The 18,577-nt window shown below is 34.0% G+C and overlaps 1 protein-coding gene across 6 annotated transcripts in view; it reads left to right on the top strand.

Moving 5' to 3' along the window:
• NBEA (neurobeachin) overlaps positions 1 to 18,577 on the top strand; it is a 764,716-nt gene that overhangs the window by 229,463 nt on the left and 516,676 nt on the right. For 5 of the 6 annotated variants that reach the window (XM_043991721.1, XM_043991715.1, XM_043991717.1 and 2 more), the window contains 4 exons: positions 1,502 to 1,632; positions 4,448 to 4,555; positions 10,283 to 10,451; positions 11,948 to 12,043. In XM_043991721.1, the coding sequence (XP_043847656.1) occupies positions 1,502 to 1,632; positions 4,448 to 4,555; positions 10,283 to 10,451; positions 11,948 to 12,043 (504 nt within the window). The remainder of the gene's footprint in view (positions 1 to 1,501; positions 1,633 to 4,447; positions 4,556 to 10,282; positions 10,452 to 11,947; positions 12,044 to 18,577) is intronic. The other variant, XM_043991718.1, reaches the window with a different exon arrangement.

Genomic DNA, 18,577 nt, shown 5'->3' with positions numbered 1-18,577 from the left:
TAAAATAGAATTTAAAATTTTACTCTGATTTGGTGGTATTTGGGCTGTTTAAATTACTGTGAAATTTTAAAAGATTTTCAGACTCCCTAGCATGTTACCGTTTTCCACTAAAAATGATTTAATAGAGATTCATGTCTGAACTCTGTTTAAGTGCAATGATGCGTTAGATTTTGGGGCTAAAAATATATATCATAAGGCTGGTCATGTAACATCCAAAGGCAAAAATGGATTGAACTGGATTCACTCTACCTTATAAACCTAGAATATGCTTCCTAGATTTTCACAAAGCAGAGAAAGTTTATGACTAGGAAATCTTATACTATGATAGCAGTGGGAGGTGTGCTCATTTTTAGAAGGGATCATTCATTCCTAATGGGGAAAAAACAAAACAAAACATTGTTGCTTTATTTTTAAATGGGACCTGGAGCCTGAGACAAGGGTATAGCAACATCAGTAGTATTCATACTGACTTAATTAATATTTATAACTGAGAGCATTGATTCAACTGTGATGGAGCAGAAAGGAAATCCTTATGTACATTCCCTTTAATGACCATTTGAATAGATTGAAGTGAGGTTATAGAGAGATTCCTTCTTTCTATCAAAGAAGGGGTAATGCCTTCCTTGGAGAATAATGACTTAAAGGCAACCTATGTGGGTCAAAAGAATAGGACCACAGAGGAGAGGGATCTTTCCAAAGAAAAGAATGAGATTTTACCAAGCAGAGGGTTCTTAAAAAAAAAAAAATTCCAGCTTGTCTCTTTGTTTTTTGGAAAATTCAGGCTTTCTCTTTCTACAGTATTTTAAGTATACATTTTAATACCAGTATTTGTGGTATAGCTCTTGGTAACTATAAATTAAGGGGAAGGGAAAGGAATAGGAATTTATATCATACTTAACTATGGTAAGACTCTAAGCACTTAACAACCCTAAGAGGGACATGCTATTATCATTCCCATTTTACAGATGAGGAAATTGAGGCAGAGAGGTTAAGTGATTTGCCCAGGGTCATACTAGGTCAATAAGTATCTGAGGCCAGATTTGAATTTGGACTTTACTGACTCCAGGTCCAGCACTCTGCCAGTTTAAACCTGTTCAAAGGCTTTGCTTCTCTCTACTTTTCATCCTTAGGATTCTGAAGAGGAATAGATAGGCAGCTGTCCCTGATTATATTCTGTAGGATGGGAATAAGGAAGTATAACCTGAGGAAAGGTGAAGGGATTTTCAGAGTTTTGTGAATCCTGCTTATTCATTTTTACTCAAGTGTGAAATGTTAGGCTCAGTGTCATTTTAGTATTAAATATGTTCACTTTACCTGATACTGGAAACAAATTGTTTTAAGAAATTGATAGTTTGCTAATTAAATGAACATATATTATTAAAGTTGTCTGTTTCATTTAATATTGTTATTTTTAAGTCTAGTCATTGAAATAAATTAAGTACCTTCTATTAGCATTTTAAAAGGCTACAATGTATTTTTATTGCTTTATATACTCTTACAGTTTGCTGTGTTGCTGTGAGAAACTGCTTAGAATGTCGACAGAGGCAAAGAGAAAGGGTGAACAAATCTTCCCTTATCAGCAGTAAACCTCAAGAAGCTCCCCAAAGTGTGACTGCAGCAGCAACTTCAAAGGTAACTAAAATTGTATTCTCAGGAATAGGTTGTGTTTGTGATCTTCCTGAAAAGTGAACCAAAGAAGTGAGCAGGGAAAATCTGAAACTTTGTCAAAAAAAAATAATTGTTGAAATTGTTGAAAATTTTGCACTTCTTTCCTTATAACTTTTCTCCCAACTCTAATCTCTTGCCTCTATGAATGACAAAATTCAAAGATTTCATAGTTTATCTAGCTCTATCTGTGCTTGAAGAAGAATTTCTTTTGCAACATTTCAGACAAACCTCCAATTGAAGATTTTTAGTTATGGGTAGCCTATTAGACTTGAAGCTTCCCATTCCAATTTTTGACCATTTGTTAAGATTTTCCTTTTATTGAGCTGAAATATATTTTCCAGAAACTGATTTCTTTTGCCTTAATTTCTGTCCCCAATTCCTCTCCCTACCCCCATTCCCTTAGCAATCTAGGGCCACATAGAAGAAGACTAATCTCTCTTCTATGTGATAGCTAGACACTAAGAAATCGCCTCTTTTGTCTAGTTAAAAAAAAAAAAGCCAAGTTTTCCCGTTGTATTCAGGACCATCTCCAATCATTCTGATCTATATCTGGCCCCTGAACCCAGATGACTCTGGAGGAGAGAGTGAGGTTGGTGACTTTGCATGGCCTTGACTCACTTAAATTCAGTCCACTTGCAATTCAAGACATCACCTTCCTGTTGTCATTGATCCTCTTCAAGAATGAAAAACAAGACACTTAAAAATGCTGGAAAACTAGCATTTGCTTATTAAATCTTTTTTTATTCAAGTTAGACGATCCATTTTCCTTCAGCCGATATTCATGTCTTCAGTCCTCTCACCATCTCATTTAGCCTCCTTTGTATACTGTACGGTTTGTAATTATATTGCAAGAATTTGTAGGCTAGGGGCAGCTAGATGGCACAGTGGATAGAGCACCGGCCCTGGAGGCAGGAGGACCTGAGTTCAAATGTGGCCTCAGATACTTAACACTTACTGGCTCTTTGACCCTGGGCAAGTCACTTAACCCCGATTGCCTCATAAGAAAAAGAAAGAAAAAAAAGAATTTGTAGGCTGATTAGTACAAAATAGTACAGTGGAATAATCACTTTCCTCATATCTATATCATCATAGTCTAAAGTTTGTGCTCCATTAATATCCTCAAGAAAATAAAAGAACTACAGAAGTTCCCATATATATCAAAATAGTTAAAGCAACACTTTTTGTGGTAGCAAAGGACTGGAAATGAAGTGGCTGCCCAGAAATTATGAAATGACTAAACAAATTGTCAGATACGAATGTCTTGGAATATTGTTGTTTTATAAGAAATGATGACTGTGATGATACAGAAAAATTTGGAAGGACTTAAATAAACTAATACAAAATGAAGTAAACAGAGCCAGTGAACAATACTCACAGTGACCACAATAGTATAAATAGAGTAGTAGTCACACACATGCAAAAAAATGAAACCAAAACTGATTGTGAAATTTAATATTTGCATACAACATCAGATTTTATAAATATGTTGATTGGTTTTGAAGGGTTTTTTTCTCTTTTTTCTTAAATTATTTTTTTATAAGAACTGGCTCTTGGAGGGAGAAGAAGAAAAATCCAAGGGCAAATCTAGTGAGGTAAAAGCAAAAAATATCAATTAAAAATATTTTTCAGAAAAAAATCACAGGAATATTTTCTACTTTATTGGGAGATCATGTGTAGAGGAAATATAATGATGAAAATTGTACAGTATAGGAAGACTAGGAGAAGTTGTGACCTGTAGTGGTGGAGGGAGCATATACATTGATGAGATCACAGATCCTAGGTATCTCAGAGTAGATAGAGTGCCAGGCTTGGAGTCAGGAAGACTCATCTCCCTGAATTCAGATCTAGCCTCGGAAACTTACTAGCTGTGTGGTACTTGGCAATTCACTTAACCCTTTATGCCTGAGTTTCCTCATCTATAAAAAGATCTGGAGAAAGAAATGACAAACGCCAAATGGGGTTACAAAGAGTTGGACATGACTGAAGAAACAATAACCAAACATAAAAATGTTAACATTGCCAATACATAATTAACCAAATGCCATTGTAAAGTTGTGAATCTCTGAGGTGGATTTGACTAATCTCAAATGTATACATTAGTCTTAAGGAATTTCCTTAAGGACAGCTAGGTGGCACATTTGCTAAAGCACTGCATTTGGAACCAGGAACACAGGAATCTTCCTGTGTTCAAATCTGGCTGGGGTCACCAAGAGTTAGACTTGTTTGAAATGACCCAACAACAACAAATGAGAGTGGATTTGGAGTCAGAGAACATGTGTTTTATCCCAGTTCTGCCACTTACTGACCATATGATTTTTGGGAATTCACTTAACTTTCTGGGCCTTGGTTTTCTCATCTGTAAAGTGGATGCTTGGACTAACTAGATGACCTTTAAAGTCCCTTCAGTCTTCAGACTATGATTCTCTATAATTTTTTTTTTGGCAAGGTATGACTATAATTGGATTTGGTTAAATGTGTTATAACAGTTTTCATTATTATAACTTCTGCATAGCTAATGTAAACACTGACTAAACTCCATATTCTTCTATCTTTCAATGCCCTCCTGCAACTTGGTGCCCCTCTTTCTAGATTTTCCTCTTCCTGAATCCAAGTCCAGTATTCTATCTAACTATGCTATATTAACATTTTATATAAAGCATTAAAAAAATACAACTTTATAAGATTTTATAGTCCATATCTATAGTTGATTTAATTCAGTGTTTAGAATCTTATTTCCTCAAATAAATGATCCCATTAGCATTCTGTTTAATTGTTTTAGACTCCACTTGAAAGTGTTCCTGGTAATCTTTCTCCCATAAAAGATCCTGATAGACTTCTTCAGGATGTAGACATTAATCGTCTGCGTGCAGTTGTATTTCGTGATGTGGTAAGTTATGGTTTTATTTTTCTTTTCTTACTGGAGAATATCTTCCACTTTGATGCTTTAAGGATTCATGATTTCATCCATGTGGGTGCTTCCTCCACTCTTTAAGATTAAAACTCATTTACACCTTAGTAGATGGCTCCCAAGAATAGATGTAGGAGAAAAACTAATTACCTTAAAGCCAATCAAGAAAGTACTGCCTGAAAGTACCACTTTGGTGAGGTGTTGACCTGAAGTCAAAACAAAGAGGTCATTTTGGAGTTTGCTTTTGGAGGAAAAATAGACTGTACATGAAAATGGAAAGTCACCTGTTGCTCCTACGTATGGTAAGAGAGACTTTGGATTATTGTGATGGAACATAAATTGCATACAAGAGAATGAGGTTTGTTAAAAATGAAATATAATGCTGAATTCTGTTTGTTGGAAATAATCATGACTTAGTTTCCTATCTATAATCAGCACTGATTAAATTCTTATTAGTATTATCCCATTTTAGTAAAAAAACCAATCAGATTGTATGTAAAGAATTTAGAGAGAAAAGATAAATTGATTAGAATAACAGCCTGAAGGAAATAACATTTCCATGTAACTTAAACAGTAAATGACTATGATGAACAGTGTAATGGAAAAGAAAGGAGAGCACAAGATGAGGATTTGTGGACTCGGTGATATTTGAACTAGGTCTTGAAGGAAGAAGAACTATTTCAATAAATGGATATGGTAGGAGAGTACTATTAGGCATAGTGCATAGAGCATGTTTAGATTTGAGAAATCTGAGCATGATAGAGGTATTACCTTAATGTTTGTAGGGAAGAAGTATGAACAAGGCCAGAAGGTAGTTTGCAGCCAGGTTGTGGAGGATATTGAATCATTATCCCAAAGAGAGTGACAATTAATGAAGCATTTTGAACAGAGGTGCCAAGTACCATACCTGTACATTAGGAATATTACTTTAGCAATAGTATAAAGGCTACATTAGAGAGGGAAGAAATTGAAGGTGAAGGGATTTAAGAATAACTCTATTGGAAAAAAGAAGAGGATCAAAAAATGGGATGAGGACCCTGCTCAAGTCAATGATATGATGGGGAAAAAGTCAGTCTCTCAGTTCCTACTCTGTATCTATTTTCTCTGCTAAAGAGAATAGTCTTCCAACTGGAAAGAACAAAAATGGATAATAGAGTTAGGATCAAGATTAATAGGGGAGCAGAGAATATCTAACTGCCATTAGGGAGTTCGAGGAAGCAAGCCCAAATAATCCTAAAATTACAAAGTTATGGAAGATGGGATTCCAGAACAATTTTCAACCATGTTGTAAAGATCATGGAAAATGGGTGTCCTGTAGGCATCTCAAACTCAGCATATCCAGAACTCATTATCTTTCCCCCCAAATCTTCCATTCTTCAAGACTTCCTTGTTACTATGCAAGGCACAATCATCCCCTAGTCACTGAGATTGCAAACTTCTGTGTCATCTTCAATTTCGTACTCTCATCCAATTATCTGCCCTGTTGCCAACTCTTATTTTTCTACCACAATAGTTCTTTCACATGTCCCCTTCTTTCTACTCATATAACCAAAACCCTAATTGAAGTCCTTATAACCTTTAACCTGAATTATTTTAGTAGTCTTCCATTTCATCATATTGCCTCCTGTCTCTCCCCACTATAATCCCTCCTTCACTCAGTTGCCAATGATTTTCCTAAAGTATAGGTCTAACCATGTCATCTCCTTACTTATTAAACTCCAGTGGCTTTCTAGTACTCATTTGACATTTAAAGCTCTTCATAATGTGGCCTCTACCTACCTTTCAAGTATTTTTATCCATTATTCAGACATAGTCTATAGCCTGGCAGTACCGACATACTTGCTGTTCCTCATCTGTAACATTCTATCTCCTTGTATCCTTTGTTCATGCCATTGTAGTAATTGTTCCCCATGCCTGAGGAAAAGTTTTTCTAGTATTTCACAAAGCAGTTGATAATCTCTCATTCTCTTATTTCATAAAGATGGAAAGATATAGACTGGATGATAGAACAGTCATATACACTCAGAACCGGTTGACTAACTAGACCCATAGGGTAGTGGTTACTGGTCTGATGTCAACTTAGAAAGAGGTATCTAGTAGAGTGTCCCAGGAAACTGGATACCTTCAATCTAGATAGAAGGTAAATTGCCTTTTGAAGATCATTTGGAGGGACTTAGAGTATTTATTTGGGAAAGAATATAGAAGAGAAAATGAATGCTATATTTTAATATTTATATGAAATAAAATATTTACATAAAAATGTTAGCAAGGGATTAGAATTCTGCTTCACCACAGAAAGCAGAACTAGAAACTGTGAGTAGAAAGTTATAGAAAGACAGAATTTAGTTAAACTAGTTAGATTGTTAGGAAAATTCATCCAACAATTAAAATTATTAAAAAATGAAATGGGCTTCCTCATTAGGTAATTAGTTCTCCCCAACTGGAGTTCCTCAAGAAAAGATTGAATTTACTTGCTAAGTAAATTATAGAGGTGATTATGACTCAGCTGTGAGTTGGAATGGATATTCTTTGAAGTTTCTTCCAAGGCTTAGATTTGATGATTTTATAGCATGTTAAAGTGAGTTTTGTTGAAAATCAATAGCTGTTTTAAAGAATATAAATATTAATTATTTTACTCATTTATTACAGAATTACAGATCAGATCCTAGAAAGACTATTTAAGATTTAGTCCAATTTGACTGATGAAAAAAGTGATGCTCAAAGAGAAACATTAGCCCAAGGTCACACAAATAGTAATGAATGGCCCAGTTAAAGCCTCAAACCAAAAACTTAAATTTTGTGTCTAGTTTACTTTTCACTTCACTATGCTGCATTTTTTTGGGGGGGAGATTGTTTCTAGTGCTTTCCCACAAGTCATACTTCAAAAGAAAATGGACATGTCCTTTATTCCCCTTGAAAAGTATGAGGAGATCATGTGTATCTTGAAAGTAGCTAAAATTTGCTTTTAAAAGGCCCTTTGGAGAGCCTTTTTAACTCACTCTTGAACAGAAACTGTCTGGTAGAGTAGATAAAAAATGGGCCTTAAGACAGGAATACAAAGATTCAAGTCCTGCCTCTGACACATTGTTGTATGACCCTGTGTAAGCCACTTAATTTCTAGTTCTCTAGGGAATTCTAGAAGACTCTCAAGGTTCAGAGACAATTCTGACTTGCATTGTTGGAGGAAGTTTGCTCATTTGAGTGTTCCCTATACTAGCAAGACCACAAGTTGTCCAGTCCCTTATCCCTATTGAAGATTCAAATTATAAAGAATTTCCAAAGTACATTCTGAGGATCTCATGGAGGTTGGACATCCCATATGAAAGCAGAGGAAGAGAACTGGAGAGCTACCATCTCTACATGAAACTAAAATTTCTTTTGAAATCAGCAAATTCATGAAAAAATATTGGTTCTCTACATTTTATTGGCCTTCCTTTTCAAAAATGAAATTGAGAGTGAGGAAATATTCTGTGTGAGTGTGATTGAAAAAGCTTTTGCCATGAGAAGTCCTTTATATGTTGTGCTCATATCAAGCTTGTCCTTGGCTTACCTATAGCAGTCATTTTTTCTTTTCTTTTCTTTTTAATATTCATGTCTTTATTTTGAGTTCCAAAATCTTTCTATTACAGATCCTTCCCTACCCATTGAGAAAACAAACAATATGATACCCGTTATACAGTATTAATTTTAATAGCTTGTTGCTGTTTGTGGCTCTATTTCCTAAATTTTCATTTAGTTAAATCCTTTACTAACGTACAGAAATCTCATTCCATAATATAATCACATTTTAGAATGGTTTTGTCCATTCCTTTTTAACTCTGCCACTTTGCTTAAAGCTCTGTCACATAATAGTATTTAGAGCTCTTTTTTTTTTGAGGCTTTGGATATAGCAGTTTTCACTTTGTTGTCTTCTGAGTTGGTTGTTTTTGTTTTTTGTTGTTTTTTTTTTATCTTCCCTGTCACCATAGTAACTTTTCATGTTCACGTTCTATTTTTGTTGTTTGCTCATTTTTCCAGCCTTAACTTTTTGTTAAAGTTGGGCTTTGCTTCCACAGCAAAGGGTGGGGGGGCACTGTTCCAAACTTCAGGTTTTTTAGTACTGCTATTTTCAGAGCCAGTTATGGGGGGGTCTCGAAGTTTTTAGTTCCTCCAAGGTGGTGTGATTTAAAGAGAGGTGTGGTCACTGCTCCTCTGGTCTATGCTCTGATCTATGAGCAACCATAAGTACAGGGTCCCTTTTCTTGCTAGTGTTCCTCCTTGTTCTGGAACTCTGATCCAGAACCATGTATTGGCTGTGCAACAGAGTCCTGTACCAAGTGCCAACAAGGTGTCCCCTGTAATCTCTTTCTTTCTTTTTTTCCTCTGTAATCTCTTTCTGACCAGTTTTCTGATTTCCACCTGTGGCCTTAGAAGTCCAGAATCCTCCTCTTCCTCTTCTTTTATTGTGTTGGTTGTTAAGTGGTTGATGAAAAAAGGTTTAATAGTAGAAGAGCAAGACTAGAAGCCTGTAGCTCAAGAAGAGACTTCTCTCCAAATTCTGTTACTTTATTCAGTAAGAGCCTAACATTGAGTTTTCTAAAATTTCAATTATAATACCCAAAGCTAAATTACTAGTGGATTTATGCTCATATATTTTAAGAGCTATACTAGTAACTGGACTCAGAGCCAAGAATGAGTACCCACTTCCAAAGTTACTTAATTTCTGAATCTTAATTTCCGCATCAGTAATATAGAAATAATATGTCATAGTTATTGTGAGGTTCAAAGGAAATAACATATTTAAATGTGCTTTGCAAAGTTTAAAGCCTTAATAAATGTCGGTTACTATAATTGTTTTTTATTATTTTTTTTCTTTGCCTCATTTTCACTGGGGCTCAGGTAGAAACAATTTATTGTTGTTGTTGTCATCAGTTCTCATAATTTTTTTGAATCCTTTAGAAATAATCAAGGGCAAGTTGCTAGCCTAACATTATTCTATACTTAATGCTCTATGGACTGTTGCACAGATGGATAAAATGATTCCCTCTTATAATTTAATAAGCATAAGGGGAAGTCATATTGATGATGATGATGATGATGGATATATTAAATAAATAATTTATGTTGGAGTACCCTGAAGAAAGCAACTGAAAAACTGATACCATCTAGGAACATAAATTCTTTTAAAAGCAGGCAATTGGTTCAGTGGAAAGAGCCCTAGCATTGTAATCAACAGACCTATTAGATTCAATTTCCTTCTGAATCACTAATTAATTGTCTAACCTTGGGTAAGGTGGTTAAACTCTCAGCTCATTAGTTTCCTAAATGATCTCTAATCCACTGTTCCACTGGTTTAATGGAGAAAGGTAATTTTGAGGAACCCCTTAAAGTATAATAGTGAAGGCTAGAGCAAGATGGTTGACGGTGAGTGTGGAGCAGAGAAGTAATTTAGGCTAGGAAATGGTATGAAAAGATAGGAATGAGAGAATGCCACAAATAGGACAGGATGAACATTTGGCAATTTGTAGCAGAATTGCTATTCATAGCTTATTTGAAGAGAATATGTTTAGTCAAAAAAGATCTTTATATTTTCATGCTAAAGTGATATCACATCAGAGCATATTGTGTATCTTCATTTCCTTTCTTCAGAACACATTTTCTTAATCTAGAAACATCCTACAAATGTATAAATTTTTATTCTGATATCAATCTTTTCCTTTCACATAGGATGATAGCAAACAGGCTCAATTTTTAGCTTTGGCTGTTGTTTACTTCATTTCTGTTCTGATGGTCTCCAAATATCGTGACATACTAGAACCCCAGCGGGAAACTACACGATCTGGAAGCCAGGCAGGTAGAAACATGAGACAAGAAATAAATTCGCCAACAAGTACAGGTACTTTTTTTTCTTATTTAATTATTCAACATGTTTCATCTAACTTTTTAAATATTAAAAATGTATAAAACTGATGTTTCTAGCTGCTTTAAATCCTTTTGGAAGTCAGTGGGCCATAAACACATATATACATACATATACATCAAACCTACGTTGTAGAAAGAATGTGAAGACTAACTACATGCTATTTGCTATTTTTCTCATCACTGCTTTTATTTTGATATTTGTTTTATATTAATAAGTTTTTTATTTTCATTACTACTTTTGAATCTGTAGATGGTTTTCATACATTTTAGGTGTTCTTATAAAATCTTTATATGACACAAGAGGGAGAGGCTCCTGCAGAGTTATGGCAGAATTTACAATAAGCCTATCAGAACAAACAAACATTTTTTGAGGGGGGAATGGGACATTATTTACTTGCTCTGTCAGTATCCAAACATTCAGTCTGAATTCAGTATTATGTAAACATATATACTTAAGTTGATTTGGCAAACAATGAAAACTTTTTGAAAAAATCAAATAATGCATGCACTGTTCCTCTTGCTGAGTCTTACACTCTAGTTTTCTGTTGGCATAATAGAAAGGTTCATTAAAATCAAGTATTATAGTATTGGTTGCCTTTATTGGCTTTGTCTTCTTCCCTTTGGGAAGCTATAAACAAATGCTGGAAACTTTAGAGAGTTGTTTTAATGTTTTCTTACAGTTGATGTCTTAGCCTTGAGTGTTGCTATCTTTCAGCTGCATTGCTTGTTGGGAGTTTTAGATCAGTATTATTTCTAATGTTAGTTTTCTGATTCAGTGGCCATTCCTTATTGTGCTGGATTGGCTCGTGGTTTATATTTTCCTTTTTAGAAAAGCTATATAACAAATAAATGGATTTTTAAAAAGTGAGTAGAAATCAGTGGTCAAATCTCTGCATGGTGTTCTTCATGAATCATCATCTCACCTTCTGGAGTGGTGTCATGTTGTTGGGTTTTTGTTTGTTATTTTTGAGCTGTTAACATTTGTACTTTCCCTATAATAGCATGCCAACATTTCATCCTTATTTTTAGTCATCATCAACATTATTATTTTTAGTCATCATCAACATTATATACCTTATATTTTTTAAGTCTTTAAATAAAATTCTGGTCTTTCAATTTAAAAGTGTTTGGATTGTCGTTTATTTTGTAAAGAAATAGCCATTTTATTTCATGTTTAATGTACTCATGATGCTGGAATGGGAAAGTCCCATTATAATGAATCTGACCTATTCTGATCTGATTGTTTATTTGTCTTTTCTATTCTCTTTATGTTTGAAAAAGTATAGTTCTTAATGTTGTTTCCTATCTCTTAACACATAACTTGTTTCTTTCCTTCAGAGATGCATTCTTTGTTGATGGTGTCATATTTGCATGTTGTAATGAGATAGGACTTTTGTCATGGATCCATAAGAGACCAGGCCACAGGCTGTTACAAGCTGGCTCACACTTGATTCATGATTTTCTTCACAGTTGTGGTCATACCATCTATCCCTCATCCAAGTTTGAACCATGGATTCCTTGCCAAGTTAATTCCTGAGCAGAGCTTTGCCCACTCATTTTACAAAGGTAATACTGATATCTCCTGACCCATTTTGGTATTTTTATTTAACAAATTATAATTCAAAAAATAATCATAATGTAATATTTTATAAAGAAAAATGTGCCTGAGTTTTCATGAAGATCTAGCAATCTTTTGACATATAACATCTGTGTCTGAAGAGATTCTAGCTTTTCCATTTGTACTCTTTATGGTCCTTTCAGTAACATCTACAGAATTAAGAAATGTTTATATTAAATGTGTATGAAGTAAATTAAAATACATATTTTTAAAATAAAATATTACTAATACTTTTTGTATTTGTATAAAACTTTTGTAACAAAGCACTTTTACATACTCTATTTCATTTCATTTATCTCCCTTCAACATTTTTTATTTTTATAAATAATCTTTCAACATAAGATATTATGAAAGAGTTTCACAGAGAAAAATGGCTCATTACCATAGTATTTTATAATATTTTTAGTGAATGGAAAATACTGACATGTGAATATTTATATTATTATAGTGTTGCCTTTTGCATGTATTTTTCCTAAAAAAATTTTCATTTATTAGCAAATAATTTGCTTTCCTAAACATTTGTATATATTCATGAATAGTCAGAAAATGATTTGCCAGAGTAACATATTCACATATATAAAGTCATTTTACTGGTTCTGTACATTAGTTAGAGTAACATTTGGCTCCCTAGAAGAGGTAAATTGCTAGCTATTACCAGGATGCAATGGGGACTATTCCTTGTCTGTGAATGCTTTATCCAATCAGTCAACAGTTAAATTATCCATTTTCTTTTGGACATCCAAAGGTAGTCAGTTTTCAGTCTGTATAAAATGTTAAATTGAATGCAGTAATTATTTGTTAGGACTGGCTTATCATTTTAGTGATGAGAACAGATAGATTTGTCTATTTAATGTGAACATTTCTACTGTCATTTTATATAGATCACACCTTAAATTGAAATACTTTAATTTTTAAAAGCTATTCTGACTTAAAATTTCATAGGATTTTTCCCCCATGTTAATGCACATATTACATAGTTTGAAGGTTTTATTTTAGGAGCTAAGGATAACATTTTTCATTGTGACATTACTAAGATATAGTTTTTTTTATCAAAACATTATCATATCCCAACCCCTTAAAAGTTTAATTGAATTCTTTCTGTTTGGCAGAAATAAGCAATGCATTTGTAAATAAATACAAGAAGTCAGAGAAACATACTGAGAAAGATGTAGAGACTCACAAAGGGGAAGGAGAAAGAACAAAAGGGAAATTCATATGACACTGTAATTATTATACTCACATCATAGCAGTCACTTAGGCTGTGCATATGACATTCTTCTTTAAAATTTTTAAGTGTTTTTCAGTAAAATAAATCTTTTCTGTATTTGCAAACAATTTTTTTTCAAATTTTTTTTTGCAGGGCAATGAGGATTAAGTGACTTGCCCAGGGTCACACAGCTAGTAAGTGTCAAGTGTCTGAGGCCAGATTTGAACTCAGGTCCTCCTGAATCCAAGGCCAGTGCTATATCTGCTGTGCCACCTAGCTGCCCCCCCCCTTTTTCCAATTTTAAGCTGAAAAGTTTAAAAAAAAAATTCCTGTGAGATTCTAAAGGTTTTACCTTTATGCTAAATATAATGTACATATAAATGTTTATGCTAAAATTTTGGAAACATCGATCCATTTGCTAATGGTAGCTACCTGAAAAGGCAGCTAGTTGGCACAGTGGATGGAGTACCAGGTTTGACATTAGGAAAACTCACTGTCATCCTCCTGGGTTCAAATAAGGCCTTAGATATTTACTAGCTGTGTGACCCTGGGAAAGTCACTTAATCCTGTTTACCTAAGTTCCTCATCTGTAAAATGATCTGGAAAAGGAGATGGCAAAACCACTCCAATATTTTTGACAAGAAAACCCCAAATGGAGCCATGAAGAGTCAGATATGATTGAAAAACATCTGAGCAATAAGCAACAAAAATAGCTACCTGAAAGGCAACATAGTGCATAGAGAGATAGTCTTGAAGTTTAGAACGACCTGGGTTCCAATCTCATCTCCAACCTTGGGCTAATCAATAATAACAATCAAAACAACATATTTTAAAAAATGAGAAAATCCATTCTATTTCAGACTTAGAAGAAACATGAGATCACATTTATCACAACCTGACCTGAATAAAAATCCACTATAGTGCCAATAAGTGATTATCCAGCTTCTGTTTGAAATGTACTCTACTTTTGGACAGCTCTATTTCTTAGTGTCTACTTGAATTGAGCTGAACTCTGCTTCTTTGCAACTTCTACCCATGGTTACTAGTTCTTTCGTCTGGAGCCAAGTAAAATATATACATAAAACATTAATTAGTCCTTCACCTTTCTCATTTTAAAGTAGACTTTTCATCTCTAAAATCTACTTCATACCATTCACCATCCTAATGTATACATTACAGTATGCCATCCATTTTGTCATTGTTCATAAAACAGGACATCAAATCCTGCTTGAAAAATGTGGTCTGACTATGTCAGAATGATGGAGTACAGCAGAACTTATTAATTACTTTTTTTCCCTGGATAATAGGTTCATTTCAACATAGCCCATTTTCCTACATGAACTATTATGTAGCCATGCTTCCCTCCTTTCTACTTACACAATTGATTTTTCTTTACTTTTTATTTATCTCCAATAAATTTATTTTAAAATTTTCTAGTTAGTATGAATTTAACAGTCATTGAGTACAAACATTTCAATATACAAGGAAACACACAAAAAGGCATTATTTGTGAAACTGTATCCTTCTGTTAAGTCCAGTAGATTTTTTAAAAGTACAGTATAAAAGTTAACCTAGCCAATAAGAAAATTACCCTCTTTATTAGTGTAACCCTCTGAATTTTTTTCATTGTATTTTTAATGTTTTATTTATGCTCTTTTGATTTGCTTTACTGTTGTTACTGTGATATTATTATTACTGTCAATAAGAGTACTGCTATACTTATTTTTGTATTTGCAGTATGAGTCCTTTCCCCTGTTTCTTTGATTCTTTGGGGAATATGTATCTAGTGGTGGTATTTAGGTGTTTAGTTTGGGAATATAGTTAAAAACTGTAGTGTGCCTGTCCTATAGTAAGCCTTTTTTTTTTTTCATTTTTTATCATCTTTGTCATTTCATTGAAATTGACAGGAGATGGACCCCTCAGTGATGTTATAATATGCATTTATATTGGAAGTAGTAAATCAGAACATTTCTTCATATGCTTATTGTTTTAATTTCCTTATTTGAAAAATAATCTTATGTTCTTTAATCATTTTTCTATAGATATATAACTCTTGTTCTTCCATGTTTCTACCAAATTTTATATAATTGGGGGGCACAAGACCTTTATAAGAGAATTTGCTGCAATGTTGTTATTATTTTTGTTAAACAATTATAACTGCATTTATTTTGCTTGTGCAAATGGTTTTCTGTTTGGGGTAATCAAAATTAATCTCCTGTAATCCTCCCAATCACTTGTTTGTCAAGAACACTTCTATCCAAAGTTGTAAAATATTTCTCCTTTCCTTCCTGATTTTTTTTAATGATATGACAGTTTATATTTAGGTCCTATGTACAATTAAAGAATTTTGTGTTATATAACATAAGTCTAAAACTTAATTTCTGCCAGCTAATTTTTGTTTTCCCAATACTTTTGCTGAATACTTCTTATCCAAGTAGTTGGTGATCTTGAATTTAATCAAATACTGTGCTACTATCTTTGATTGCTTCTTGATCTTATTTATATAATCTATTCTACTGATCATTTCCCCCCATATTTGTCAGCAAGTAGCAAATAGTTTTGATGATTACTATTTCATAGTTTGGGTTATCTTGTACTGTTTAGTCCCCTTCATTCCTACTTTTTTTTATTAGTTTTCTTGAGATTCCTTGTCTTTTGTTCCCTCAGTTGAGTTTTTTTGTTACTTTATCTAAATTTATATAGTAAATATTTGTTTGTTTCACTGCTATGGCACTAAATCTGTAAATTAATTTAGGTATCTTTTTATTATTATATGGACACAGCCCAACTATGATCATTCATATTTCTCAAATCATTTGAATCTTTTATTTCTTCAGTGTTTTGTAGTTGTACTCATATGGGTCCTAATCATAAGTAAACTCCCAAGTATTTTTAAAAATTTTGTACATATTTTAAAAGTAATTTATATCAATTCAATAAACATTATTAAATGTCTACTATGTGTCAAGCAGTGGGATATGTGCTAGGGATACAAAAAAAGAAAAAGACAGTTTGCTCTCAAGAAGAAAACAATCTAATGGGGGAAGACAACACAAAAAGGAAGCTATTGAGCATAGGGACTTGATGTTCAAAACATTATAATCATATAAGGGAATTTTGGAATTCATTAACATGCAATTGGAACATGAAACTTCTGAGCTTTAGTAGTGCTAATGCCAATTAGGTGTCTGTCCTATGTCTGACATCAATATGGTGAACCTTGAAAAGCAACAGGTCCACCAGGCTGGCTAAATACATACATACACATGCACATACATATACATATATATACACATGTATACATATATTTTCTATGTTCATGAATTCCAAAATTCTCTTATATTATTATAATGTTTTCATCCCATCTTTTCTTATGCTATATGATTCCTATTCCTATTCTTCATCCTTCATGACCTCCATTATCTCCACCCCTCATTTCATTCCCAGGTCACCACTTTTCCATTTGACAACACTCTCTTCCCTTTCTTATTCTTACTCCTTTGTGAACTAAGTCATCTCTGAGCTGTCCTTTACCCTGGATTCCCTTACCCCATTGCTTATTGTTTACCTGATTTGCCAGTTTCTGGAATCCTGGATTACTCTTCCCACCTGCCTGCATTCATCCCATTCTCATCAGTGAATCAACTAGCTTTTATGGTATGTTTACCATGAAATAATTTGGAATTAGGCTAAGAAAGTTACTAAAATGTACATAGATGTTGATTTGGATGTCTCATTGCTAGGCATGTCCAGAATGAGATCAGAGATGGAAACATAAGTCCAAAATATGTGAAATTTTTTTGAATATTTATAATAGGTTAGAATCAAGATGACAGAGAAAAGGTAGGGGCTGGCTTCAATTCTCCCAAATTCCCCTTCAAACAACTTCAAATAATGCTTCAAAATGAATTCTGGAGTGGCAAAACCCACAAAAGGACAGGGTGAAATACTTTCTAGCCCAGGATAACTTAGAAGATTTGTGGGAAAGGTCCATTGCATTGTCATGAGAGTAGAGTACATCCCAGCATAGGCAATAAGTCAACAGCAGGTCATAGGGTCAAATGAATTGGCAGGAGCTACTTCCAGAGCTCTCAGCCCACAGTTGGTAAGGAAGCCAGACTGCTGGTCAGAAGGAGATTACAGAAGTCCTTTTACTGACACTGGGTACAGGACTCTGTTGTATTTCCCCAATGCAGATCCAGGTTACAGTCCTGGGTCTCAGTCCCAGGGCAAGGAGGAATACTGGCTCATAGAACTTGCAGCTGCAGTGGAGTGGGGATCCCTCATCACAGACTGAGGGCTAAAAAGAGTGCTTATGGCTTCTCAGACCAGACCACAGGCCAGAAAAATAATGACCATACTTCTCAGATCTGTGGAAGAACTAAAAACTTACAGACACTCCCCAAACCCCCACAAGCTCTTGAAATAGCTCTGAAAGCAGTAGCACCAAAAATCAGAAATTTGGGACAGGACCTCTACCCCAGGAGTAGAGACCAACTTAAGCATAAACTTAAAAGTCAAGAAATAGGCTGGGAAAATAAGCAAAAAACAAAAGAACCTGACCATAGAAAGTAACTATGGTGACAGAGAAGACCAAAACATAAACTCAGAAGAAAACAAAGTTAAAACTGCTACATCCAAAGCATCAAAGAAATATATGAATTGGTTTCACGCCATGGAAGAGCTTGAAAAGCATTTTAAAAAATGAAGTAAAAGAGGTTGATGAAAATTGGGAAGAGAAATGAAAGTGATGCAAGAAAGTCTTTAAAAAAAGAGTAAATAGTTTGGTAAAGGAGGCACAAAAAATTCTGAAGAAAAAAATACTTCAAAAAACAGAATGAGTCAAATGGTAAAAGAGACACAAAAATCCACCAAAGAGAAGAACTCCTTAAAAAGTAGAATTGGCCAAATGGAAAAGGAGATACAAAGAGCTCACTGATAATAATTTCTTAAAAATAAAAAATGGGGAAATGCAAGCTAATGATTCCATGAGACATCAAGAAATGATTAAAAATAAAAAGAAAATATGAAACATCTTATCAGAAAAACAACTGACCTGGAAAATGGCTCCAGGAGAGATAATTTTTTAGACTCTTTGAAAACTATGATGAAAAAAAGAGCCTAGACATCATATTTAAAGATATTGCCAAGGAAAATTTCCCTGATATCCTAGAACTAGGGGAGAAACTAGAAATTGAAAGAATCCACCAGTCACCTGAAGGAGATCCACCATGAACACTACCAGGAATGTTATAGTAAAAGTCTAATGCTCCTG

The sequence above is a fragment of the Dromiciops gliroides genome, chromosome 3 (genome assembly GCF_019393635.1).
Source record: "Dromiciops gliroides isolate mDroGli1 chromosome 3, mDroGli1.pri, whole genome shotgun sequence".
NCBI lineage: Eukaryota > Metazoa > Chordata > Mammalia > Microbiotheria > Microbiotheriidae > Dromiciops > Dromiciops gliroides.
This window is presented reverse-complemented; position numbering and strand designations above follow the sequence as displayed.